The sequence below is a fragment of the Triplophysa dalaica genome, chromosome 6, assembly GCF_015846415.1.
Source record: "Triplophysa dalaica isolate WHDGS20190420 chromosome 6, ASM1584641v1, whole genome shotgun sequence".
In the NCBI taxonomy this organism is placed as follows: domain Eukaryota; kingdom Metazoa; phylum Chordata; class Actinopteri; order Cypriniformes; family Nemacheilidae; genus Triplophysa; species Triplophysa dalaica.
The window spans coordinates 22,779,052-22,791,548 of record NC_079547.1 but is presented as its reverse complement, the minus strand read 5'-3'; the positions used below and the strand labels follow the sequence as shown (position 1 = coordinate 22,791,548).

The 12,497-nt window shown below is 39.5% G+C and overlaps 1 protein-coding gene across 2 annotated transcripts; it reads left to right on the top strand.

Annotated features, from left to right (window-relative positions):
• Positions 1–578: 578 nt before the first annotated feature.
• On the top strand, positions 579–3,949 carry mych (myelocytomatosis oncogene homolog). Of its 2 annotated transcripts, XM_056751568.1 has the most exons (3): positions 579–990; positions 1,713–2,255; positions 2,638–3,949. In XM_056751568.1, the coding sequence occupies exons 2-3, from the start codon at positions 1,721–1,723 to the stop codon at positions 3,186–3,188; spliced, it is 1,086 nt and encodes a 361-aa protein (XP_056607546.1). In that variant the 5' UTR covers positions 579–990; positions 1,713–1,720; the 3' UTR covers positions 3,189–3,949. The 2 variants fall into 2 exon arrangements, with proteins under 2 accessions (XP_056607546.1, XP_056607547.1); XM_056751569.1 differs by lacking the exon at positions 579–990 and having other exon boundaries at positions 1,020–2,255.
• Positions 3,950–12,497: the final 8,548 nt, after the last annotated feature.

Sequence of the window (12,497 nt, the reverse complement as noted above, 5' to 3'; positions counted from 1 at the left end):
TCCGAAATACTTTTCTGTCGATTATTGCTTCCATCTCTGCTTTCAACGCCGCATCTCTACAGGCATGCGTGCGAATAGGGTTTTCTTTTGTTGCGCACTCGTGAAGCATGCAGGAATCTGCCCGTATGTTCAATTCAAGAGACTCATAAATCACTCATGTCACCTGAGGAAAGCCATCGAGGCGCACGTGTTGAGCAGGAAGTATTTAGTTGCGTAACCACATCTTCTATAATCGAGTCCATAATATGTATTAAACGTTTGTCGATGTGGACATTCGCTACCGAATGAATTCAGTTCACTCGTACGGTTGAACTGCTATTTGCATGTAGTTGTGTACTTTGGTGAAGCGCCAGATCTTTGTGCATTTTAGGGGTGTGTAGCGTAGAACACTATGTCCTTATACGTATATTATTACCCGCCAAAACAGACCACATGACAACCTGATCTCTTCTCGTTTCTTTCTCTTTTTTTATAGCCACTACTATCGCCATTGCAAACGCACCACCCGGCATTTGTGAACTCGCACACGTGCGTTAGCGCGAACCCGCCTTCCCTTTCTTGGAAATCGGTTCAGGGAGTACAAGATCCCTCCGCCAGGCACTAAGGTCGGCATTTACATCGCGTTGACTCAACGCAGGCTGCTTACTCGCTTTTGCGTAAAAGATTTTATCAAACAACGGAACACGAACTATAATTACGCGTGTTTTTAATGCCGGTTTGCATTCAGCCTTCGTCGAATACTTTTGGCGCGAGTTTGCTTAAGCGCAAGGTTACGGCAGTGCGTCGGCCTTTAAAATTAAATGGTCCCGGTTTGCCGGTCGCCACACCCACCGCTTTCTTCGGTCCGCGTGGGCGCTGTCATGCCGCAGCGAGGCTTTGCGGTTTTTGTAGGTTTTTTAAATTAATTTTGAACAAAGGATCGTTTTGGAGTCGCGTGCGCCGTTTGCTGACGTTCGCCGGTTGTTTCTTCGACGCGATTTGTGGAGAAAGGTAAGATGTGACTTTTGATCTCGCGCATGTGGTCTGACCGGTACCGGCTTCAGCCAGATGATACTACAACGTCAACCTCTGATCGCTTTGCTTTAGCACGATATGCATTACGCGGAACTAAAAAACGTGCTCGAATATTGTTTTATGCGTCATTTTGATCATTTTTTGTGACTGTTTTTTTGTTTAATATGCAAAACCACAAATGCATCGAAATCAAGTGCGGTTTATTTCAAAGCATTGGTTTGACTTCTTTGTGCAGTTAAACGCATATTTTATTAACGATCTTTAGTTTTTTTTTTAGTTTCATTGGTATCATAAGCACAAGGGCGTTGTTATAAACTTAAAGCGTTAGCGCATTCTGTCATGACATTATCATAAAACTCCGCATTGCTTATAGATCGCAAATTTGTTCCAACTCTTCTGTAATGGTAAAGTCTCCTTTTCCACCTCTCAAATCTGTTGGAAACTTGTGCGGAATGAAACCCTCGTGCCGGGTCTTTCCAGCTGTTCGGAAACGTCACGTAACTACTACCCGGGCGACCGTGGCACCGCCCAGTGGGCGGGGCCGACTATTGTAAACACGAATAAGTAGTTGCGCTGCCGGGAAACTTTACAATCGGCAGTGCACAAGAACAACACGTCGCAGGCCGTTTGCGAGCACGTTGGATTCTCTTTGGATATATTGTTTTGATATTTAATTCAAGGATTTTGCTCTCGCGCAGGTTCTAAGATGCTGCAGGCTTGTTCTCCGTCGCACGACTGGCTCTGCGAGTCGGAACCGCTGCTTTTCGACGACGAGTTTTGTCTGAGTCTCATGAAAGATTTGCAGTCCATCCCCACGCCGCCGCAGTCTCCTCCGATGAAGCCCGGACTCGTAAAACCTCTGTCCACCGTGGATCAGTTGGAGTTGGTATCTGAACTTTTGATGGAGGACAGCGACTTTCTGCATTTGGACTGGAATTGTGATTTCACAGCTGCGGCGGCGGAGGATCCGCTCTCGGACGACTGTCTGTGGCACACCGGCGGGGATAAACAGATGGAGGATAAACTTTCAGCCGTCCTCTCCACGAGTCCCCTGCTATCCGATATTGACACTCAGATTTTTGCAGAAATCGCCGGCTCTACGTTGGATTGCCACAACGTGGCGCTCGCCTGTCAGGCTCTGGAGAGCGACGATTTACCTCTTGAGAGAGAGGAACAGATCGAGTCCACATCAGACTATGGTTCACTGTCCACCGGAGGAGAATCATCTGCTAGTGATTCTGGTGAGTGTTTATCATTTACAAAATCTTTACTTTCAATTCTAATGTTATAATGTTGGTCTCTTCTGGTTTTGAGTTGGGGTCGGTGGAATAGGTGTACGTTTTTTTATTTTAACAAAACTTTGATGGTCATCAGAATATAACTTTTTATAAATATATAAGTTTACTTTATATTATGTATTTCTTCTTTTAAATGTCTGGGCAGGTTTAAAAAAAAAATGCAAAAAAATGTGTAACAGCACCCCCTACCGTATAACAGTAAATCGCATGGTTTGCCGGAATTTTCTGTATATTGAAAGGATTTTTCTTAAAAATTTGCATAAATTTGATTTAAATATGCTTCGAGTTTAGTTGAATAAATCGTATCTATCTTTGTTTTCCACAGATGAGGAGATTGACGTTGTGACTGTCAGGCGGCCAAGCGCATTGACACGCTCTCAACATCAACAGCTTCTGGAGGAGCAGCAGCGTGCTCTCAAGCGCCATCATTTTGAAATTCAACAACAACACAACTATGCAGCGCCACGGCCACCTTCCCCTCCTCCGGCCCCGCCCTCTCCTTGTTCCACCCCTTCTATTAAGCGCAGCCGCGTGCTTGGAGACTCCCAACGGAGCGCGCAGAACTCTGGGCGCTCCCGGAACCTCGCTTCACGCCAAGGGGCGGACATGGAGGACGAGGAGGAGAGACGGCGGACGCACAACGTGATGGAGAGGCACAGGCGCAACGAGCTGAAGAACTGCTTTCTGAGACTAAGGGACCACGTCCCCGAACTGTCCAGTAACGACAAAGCTTCAAAGGTTGTGATTTTGAAGCGGGCTAAAGATAGCATCAGAAACCTGGAAGCAGAGAACAAGAGACAAATTCAGGAATTGGAGAGGCTTGAAGCCAGGAATCTCCGATTGAAAGCCAGACTAGACGAGATTAAAAGACGTTGAACTTTTGGGGGAAAATAAATGTTTGGGACTACATTAACCGGCTTTTGTTGGTGGTCAGAAGACGGTAACGGAGATGTGTGCAAGCAAAGCAACACATGTTGACTGACTGAAAAATATACCTCAATGTCTGTGAGGAGAGTTTGGATTGTTCTGTTTGAAAACATGCATGTTCAATGCAAGAATTGTTCTCAGTGTGGTGACTTTGCCAAAGTCATGTGTTCACGAGTCTTAATGTTTCATATACTGTATGTTTAAAGATTCATTGCCAGTTAAAATCCTGGTTAGCCTTAAATCAACATTACGCGTTCTACCGTTTCTTGTTAGCACATTGTTATATTTGGGCTGGATCCAAAGGATGTTAAAAACAAGGGTCTGAATGTAACCTGTTAAAATTTTAAGATGCTGTTGATGTTAACTGGAAATGTTTAGTATATTGGATTTCCTGCGGTTTGGAGTTAAGGGGCGTGTTCATCAAACTCTTGTTTTCAACTCCACGTGTCTTTCTCTGTTCATTGTACTTTGTCATTTATTGTATGTTCCTTCCCATTTTTTGTCTACCTCTACCAGGATAATACCTGGTTATTTTATTGCCTTCATAACGGCAAGTGTACAATTTTTTTTTTCCATGTAAATACAACTTGTTAATTATGTATCATAAATTATTTAGTCTTTTTTTCTTGGTTTATTTGCAGGTTTTGAAAAAATAGTTATGTTCTCGTCTGCACTTTCTTTTATAAAGTAATAAAGAATGGGCAATATAACACGTTTGTGTCTGGATGTGTATTGGTGCCATCCTATAAATCATTCGGCTTATCAGCAGACTGTTAAGAAGAAGGTGTGGCTTTCTGGCAGGTCACATTTTTGCGCGGGTCAAAACCTTTGAAGAAAGGTAATGTTTGTGAGCTGTGATAGAAATCAGGTCAAGGTAACAAGGGGTGGTTATCATCTGCTGACCTGGGGGGTATTCCAGATAAAGCTGGTCATGTGACACACCAGGGTAAGTTTAAGGGGGAGTTAGGTTAGCTGATAACCTCAACTTTAGGTAAATAAAGGTAACTTTCTGGGTAACCATAGCAACTCTGTGAAGATAACCTGCTCCGGAGCAGATTTTGTTCCAGGGTTTGTTCATTTTAAGGACATTTTACTGAGCTGCGCATCCGTGCGCTTTTGATAATCGTCAAGTGGGCGTGGAAACAGATTACGAATAATATATCAAGTTACGTTATTACCATGATAAAATAAAATAAAACAATGTGAGCTCTTCTTAATACATTTAAGGCATGTTTACATTGAATAGCGTACGTACTTTTAATAGGTTATTATTGAATCTCCAAATATGATTGAATACATTAATAGTATGCACACCTACAATTCTTGTAACTTCAGAACAAGTGTATGGTAATGGTAGAGAGATTTATAGCCCAAAGGTTGCACGTCCGATTCCCAGGATAAGTTTAATTATAGGTTATCAACTATGGCATAGTATATTGGAAAGTGTTTGGCATCTGTATACTCTACAGTATTGCAAGGTCTTTCTCCAAATTTCAATTTGTTATTTGTCTTTGAAGATAGGCCTTTTTCACCTCATTTAACATTTGGAAAGCCATGGCCTTTCAGCTAACAAAAGTCAAAATATACTGTATATGGATATGCACAAGGGGACAATATTAGGACACATGACATATTGGACATATGACTGGGCCTAACATTTTAAATCTCTGTCACACCCCAGACCTTCATCCTCTGCTGCAAATGAATGATCAAACAGAGTGTAGTGTAATGAAAAGCATTACACACGTTTTTCCAAAATTATGACAACTGTAGCAGTTTCTACAATTAAAAATATGTTTTTAATTCATGACTAAATCAGCAGTTGAATATAAAGCTGATACAATACAAAGTCCCTTTTAAGAAAACCAAATAAAGGTCGATTTTTTTAAGGAACACACAGAGAAGCAAAACAAAAGAGAGGTTTAAAGGGATAGTTCAGCCAAAACTCCCAATTTGCAGTTTTTTACTCACCCAAAGGCCATCTGCGATGTAGGTGACATTTTTTCTCGAGTAGAACCATAAAGAACATTGTTTGGTAAATCCGCAGCCCTCTCTGCTTCATATAATGGGAGTCTATGGGATCCACCTGTCTAAGAGTTCCTAAAGCACATAATTCCAAAAAGCGACTTGTTGACGTTTCGTGAAGCAATTCATTTGATATTTTCTTTAAACGGAATATAATTTTTAATAATATTAGCCATAACGTGCCGCCTCTGCACACAATCGCAATCTTCTTCATGTCGTATTTGGTGGTGGATGGCATACCAGCGTCTGGTACATTTAGCGCCACCTGCAGCTGTACAGTATGGTTAATATATTTAAAAATGACGCTCAAATTTATGAAAATATCAAGCGAGTCACTTCAAGAAACGTTAACATGTCGCCAGGAGCCACTTTTTTGGAATTATGTGCTTTAGGAACTCTTAGACAGGTGGACCCCATAGACTCCAATTATATGAAGCCGAGAGGGCTGCGGATTTACCAAACAATCTTTTTTTTGGTTCTACTCAAGAAAAAATTTCCCCTACATCTCGGTTGGCCTGAGGGTGAGTAAATAAACGGCAAATTGGAGTTTTTGGCTGAACTATCCCTTTAATACTGCCTACAAAAATAGCAATGTAATCAAATACACATACACATAAAAATAAAAGTTACAAACAACTCATATATTTTAAATATTTCAGTATAAAAATAGAACATACATTTAAACTATTTATGTATATTTACATAAACTATTTACCACATTCCGTTTTATAGTTTGTCACTTTTAATCATGAGACCTTTTTTAAAGATCTTACTAAATGTTAAACTTCGATATCTAGTCAACTGGACTCTAAAACAAGCCATTAGAGATGGCATGTATAAGATGAGGCGTAAACCACAATCACTGTAACTGCTTATATTGTGTAACGGAGCCTCTCTTCCCACCAGAAGTGCTTGTAAAACATTCAAAAGCCTTAGAGCTGTAAGGGGAGATTCCTTCTGGTTACGTCATTTGCATATCAGAAGGAATATTTGAAAGTCAAATTCTTACCTGTGAGAAAACATTGGTATTTTTGATTTATTGGCCTAGTTGGTTTGAGTTGCACAATTTCATGATTTGTTTATGACATCTTTCCAAAGTAACTGGTTTAGAAGTGCTATACAAATGTGGCAACCTGATCTCACCGGAAGACCTATTTTACGAGGTGGGTTTGTACGTTGTGAATCGTACAAAAACTTACGATAACTAGAGAAAAGCAATACTTAAGCCCAGACCCTAACCGTAACGCTAGAGGCGCAAAGGCAAACACAAAAATTTGTGAATGAGATCATACAAATTAGCCCGAATTAGCCATATCATACATGAAAGTTGTTGAACATACTCTGATAAACTTACATTCATGTTGTAAAAAGAGCAACTATATCTTAAGAGTTTGGTTTTGAAATGAGATGACTGTCAAGATAAATGTTTAAAAATCATTTTTTTCCATGATTCAAACTGCAGTTGGTTTGTTTTGATTCAAGCCATAATAACCACAGTAATATAGCTAGCTAACACAATAAAACACAATAAAACATGATGATGAAGAACGGGGTTATCTCATTTTGGAACCGAACTCTTCATTTTTCTTTTATTACTATTTTCTTTTTTCTTTTATTTATAAAGATAAACTTTGGAAGAACGTTTTATCTATCAGTGCATTGAATAAAACATGCCAACACATATTGTTATCAAGAATATCTAATTGAGTTTTGGTCTATTTAATGTATTTTAATTCTATTGTTAAGCAACAGTACACAAAGACTATTCATTTTGTGAATGTAAATTCAAAGTACTTGGCAAAAAAGGTGATTCTGATTAAACTTTTAAACTTAAGGTGATCGTTCTCCATCTCACATAATCCAAAGCATGACCAGGCCCAAAGCCTCTATGAGTGGGTTTTGGATCCACATTTCATCTTTTGTGTTCATGGAATCATTCGGGGGAATGAAAGCAGTGTTTCCAGACGATCGACATTGTGAATTCTGCATTCCGCCTTTAAATATGTAAATGTCCTCTCATCCAGATCACTGGCTCCAAAAAGTCATGAAGTTTGAGACATGGAGGCGCTAAAGGAACGGGTGGAGCCAGCCAGTTAAGAGCGTTAAAGATGACATTTTAAAGAAAGATTACAATCTATTTCGAAAACTCTCCATGTTTCATGCCAAAGCCCAGTTTCAAACTATCACTTCGATTTGGTAAGAAAACAAATCAAATTGTGGTTGCTTAAAATAAATTAAGCAAATGACGGATTAGGCAAATTTCTTATTCAAATCTCAAAGCCAGCCGTTACCTGTCATTCGGTGTGTGATGTAAATGTGAGAAACAAAAGTGAGAAAATCTGTGAGAAGGTTAAACAAAAACATGTCAGGGCATGTTGAACTCGTACCTTGAGGCCGTGTGGGAAGGAAGGAAGAAAGAAAGATTCCAGGGATTCAAAAGCTCACGTTTGAACCTTTCAGGAACATCAGTTCAGATCCTAAATCATAAAAAAAACACGGTGGGAATATGCAAGAGATACGCATCCGTTTATTTTAGCCTGAGAATCATCGCAACGAAGGTCCAGGAAAATAGTTTTTTTTTTTGGGGGGGTTTGTTGAACTGAATAAGATGAGAAGAATTTTTTTGGAAAGATCACTTTGATCACAAATACAATTCCAGATCCCACCCAACCGTTCATGAAGTTACAAGCTAATGAAACTTCTCTTTCCCCAAAGCATTGTGTTTGAAAAACTCTCTTTTTTTCTTTCAGAGAACCTGCAAGATGCCATACGTCTGTCACTACGTGGCAATTTTGGCCTTTTTCTCTCATGTGTGTGAAACTGGGTTTACCAGCGTTTTGTAGGTTTAAGTGCAGTGGAGTTTCTGCCTGTTGGTCTGATGTGGATTGACGCTGTTGTGTTTGCTGTCATCACACAGAAGTGTCAAACCATATGTTCTTTGGCAGAAAGGTGACAACAGACACGGGTCATGTTTGTACTGGGAATGTCTCGGCTTTGTGTTCCTCTAAAATAAAATGTAAAATTAGGAGTAGACGATTATCTTCAGTCTATAGGTACGTATGTAAACAAACGGATCATTTTTGTTTAATTCCGTGAGTTAGGGATACATTTCTTCCAAATTTCACATGAAAATATTGTTTTTATGTACATTTATTTGGAGAAAAATGAAACGGTGCAAAGTTTTCAGATCTTGAATGCTGCAAAGAAAAACGTTCATATGCATGTTCAAACAACATGATACTGATGTTTTTATATGTATTTTCAAAAATAAATGTTTGACGGATTAAGATTGATTTTTGCATTGTTTGCATTCTCTCAGTCAAAGCAAAACAGAAGTGCCCTTTTAATTTTTACCGCAGCTATAATGCACATGCCAAAATATAATAACCACACCCCCAATGAAACTTCATTTACAGTTTTCCATTCAGCTGATGATTTAATCTAAACGTTTTTACTTTCCATTGCTTACTATCCCTGTCTTTATTCCCTGAGAGTTCAACTCATACATTTGTTGTTGTTAGCCCCATGCGGTCTTGAGCACTGAGGACAGGTGTGGGATCAGTTCGGGGTTGGGATTCACCCTCTAGACTAAGGTAGAAGGGGCACTCTTGGATTTCCATGTGGATCAGGGAAGAGATTACAAGACAGTTGCAGATGAATGCGGGTCCTCTTGTTTGTGTCAGGCCGTGATTTATGAAGACAAACCATGCCGAAACCACACAGCTAAAGTTAGTACATCCCATGGCACATCTTCCTTACCCTCACAACTGGGAATGGAAAACAGCACAGCTGTACTAGAAATTTCCAGAAGAAACATCTTTGAGTGTCTTGAACTCTCAAACGGAGCCTACAATTTTGACCATTTGAGACAAGAGGAATATTTTCATTTAAAAAAACATGACATTTCAGATCATTCCTTACACAATGTCATAGATATTACATTCACAGGTAGCTTTCACCTTTATCTTAGCAAATTACAGTACACTAAAGCTTTATATTTTACCAGTATGTAAGTTAACTGGGATTTGAACCCATGAGCTTTGCACTGCTGTATAAAAGTCTGTGTTCTGATGATCACCGAGAAAGATATTTGGAAGAATGCTTGTCAACAAACCGTTTCTTGGCCGCCATTGAGTGTTATAGTAGGAAACATGATTGAATACAATTGTAGTCACATCACAGCAATTCCTCGAAACTGAAGATATGTGCTCTACAACGTCAGAAAAATCAGGCCGTAGCTGTCGGAGCATGCCTCTCATCTAATGGTCCAAGCTCTGGTCATATCAACACTGGACGGCTGCAATTCTCTACTGGCCGGCCTTCTAACCAGTGAAGTGAAGCGCTCACAAATGATCCAGAATACAGCCTCACGTCTAGGTCTCGACCAGCCTAAAAGAACCAATGTAACACCCCTCCTGATTTCACATCACTGGCTGTCAGATGCCGCACCCAAATCAAGTTCGAACCGCTGACACTGGCCTTCAGAACGACAACGGCCAATTCGCCCCTTTACCTTAACTCACTGTTCCAGGTCATCCCATGACGTCATCTTCGGTCTGAAAATGAGCGACGCCTGGTTGTTCTATCACAGCAAGGCACCAAATCGTTTGCAAAACCTTTACTCATCCGGTTCCCTGTGGTGGAATGAACTGCCAGCCTCCACCCGAACTGCAGCATTCTTCACAACTTAAATAAAACAGCTCAAAACATACCTGTTCTGCATTTATTTGATTAACCAATAACTGTCTATGTCTTGTGTCTAAGCTTACGCTTTAATCCTCCCAGTATGGTCTTGTAAACTAACGGTACTGTTTTTATCGTGTTAACAAAATGTTTATATGCTCTCCTACTTGTAAATCTCTTTGGATTAAAGCGTCTGGCTAATTAAAACATTTAATGTAATTTAATGTAATCAATGGTGCCCAAGAACTGTTTGGTTCAAGCATTCTTCAAAATATCTTTCTCTGTGTTCATCAGAACAAAATATTTACACATTCATTTTGTCCACCATGGTAGTCAATGGTGCCCCAGATCTGTTTGGTTCAAGCATTCTTCCAAAAATCTTTCTCTGTGTTCATCAGAACAAAAAATGTATACAAAATTGAAACAACTTGAGGGTGAGTAAATGATGAGAGGATTTTTATGTTGGGGTGAAATGTCCCTTTTTAGTCACAGCAACAAGCTGAAAGTTATATGAACGTAGTTGAAGTAACATTTTATTAGCCATTGCTAAATCTACCAAAACATTGTAAATGAAATGCTTAAAATGTTCAAAAACAACCTTTTCATACTAATCAGGAATGTTAGGGTATGTTCTTAGAGCAAAAATCTGTCAACAAGACAGCAACAGGATGGCCCACTGTATTTTCACTTTCATCATCAATGAACTCGATAATAAAATTCACGCTCTACTGTCATCAAAAGTGCCGACGGCCATGTGTTTAATCATTTCCAATATTTAATCTACAAGATTATGATATGGACTAAATAAGCACGTAGTCGAAATAGCGCAACAAAGCAGTTTATCTGAATTATCATATCCTAAAACAATAAATCTTATCAACTAAACCTTATTGTCGAAACGATTAACGATTTCAAAGAATAACCAGCTCTTCCACAAAATCGTCTTAATACAAAAATGCTTTATCTTAATCCCAATCTAAGCGCACAATGACTCTTAAACCTGCTCAAGAGTAGTTCATATTTCACTATATTTTCTTGATTTAGAAACATGAAATCTAGAATGAGTGTAAAAGCTAAAATGCTTCATCAACACAATCTCATGAGAATTCGTAACTTCACGAGGCGGCGAAATTTGTTTCTTTTGCATTGTTGACGTTTAGGTTTAGGGTGGGGTATAATCTCTCTCTCATTTTCTAAAATCACACATTTTTGTACGAATAACATCAAATTGCACACGAAACCACCTCTTCAAATCAACTCGACTTATTTCAGTATTTGTGTCTTTAAAATTAATCCAGCGCAAACACAAACTACACTTTAATAACCCCGTTTTCAAATGTCCTTTTGGTCCGAGTTCAGTAATCCCACCGAGATGAGCATAAGGGTGAACAGAGGTTTTAAGGTCACCCCCTAATGAATGCTAATCCCCCAAAGGTTAAAGGTCACCTTGTATCCACTTTCCAGTGCATAAGAAGGTTCTTTCTTTTGTGGATGTTAAACCCCCTTTTATTTGTGCCCTCAAAGGATAATGGGAGAGAAGTCACAGTAAGAGTAATGCCCAGGGTGATTAGGCGTAAGAGCTGATAGAGAATCTATAAAACATTGATGGAATGTAAGTGGATTATGCGAAGTATGCCAACTGGTATCAGAAACATTACTACACATACAGTCTTTCGTACTGAAAGGGAAAACAGATGATATATTAGCCGTTTTCTACATACATTTGTGTATATCAGTGCACGGCAAAATGCATTGTAACTTGTTCCTGCGAAGTTATCGCACGCAGTCAAACAAACCCATGCTTCACATTTCAAAAAGTAATTCAAGATCAGGAGCGAAGAGTTGTTGTTGCTGCCCATTATCAAAAGGAAGGATTGTAAATCAAAGAGCCTTCCAAGAATCTTCCATTGTGAATGGAGGCCGCCGGGCCTCTTTTACTGCATGAGGCCTTTCCTCGGGCTGTTTCCGACGCTATGGGGGGCTTCACCCTTTAGCTTCTGTAGGTGTGCGTCTGTCAACTTAAGGAACGTCCTGCAGCACATGCACGTACACATGCAGGGAGGTTAGGGCACACTATAAAATCTTCCCTCATTTCCTAGTTCGGTAAATGATTAAACCGTGAGCGCTCAATCTTTCTGCTGAACTTTCGGTTTAAACATTAGAATGCAAACAACACATGTTTTCATGAGAGACATCTGACAGTTTATAAATGTATAGATTGTTTTCAGATACTTTTAAGTTAGACATATCTGCACACTTTTGTAAGTAAACGGCGCTCTTTAACATTTTGTAAGGAACAGTTCGGACAAAATTCTGTCTTCATTTACAAATCCTCAAATTGTAATCTGTATAAAAGTCTGTGTTCTGATGAACACCGAGAAAGATATTTGGAAGAATGCTTGTCACCAAACAGTTCTTGGCCTCCATTGACTACCACAGTAAGAAACATTCTTTCACCACCCTTAAAGTGATTGTTCACCCCAAAATTTTGATCTTGTCATCGTTTGCTCACCCTCATGCCATTTCATACCTATATGAATTATTTTGTTC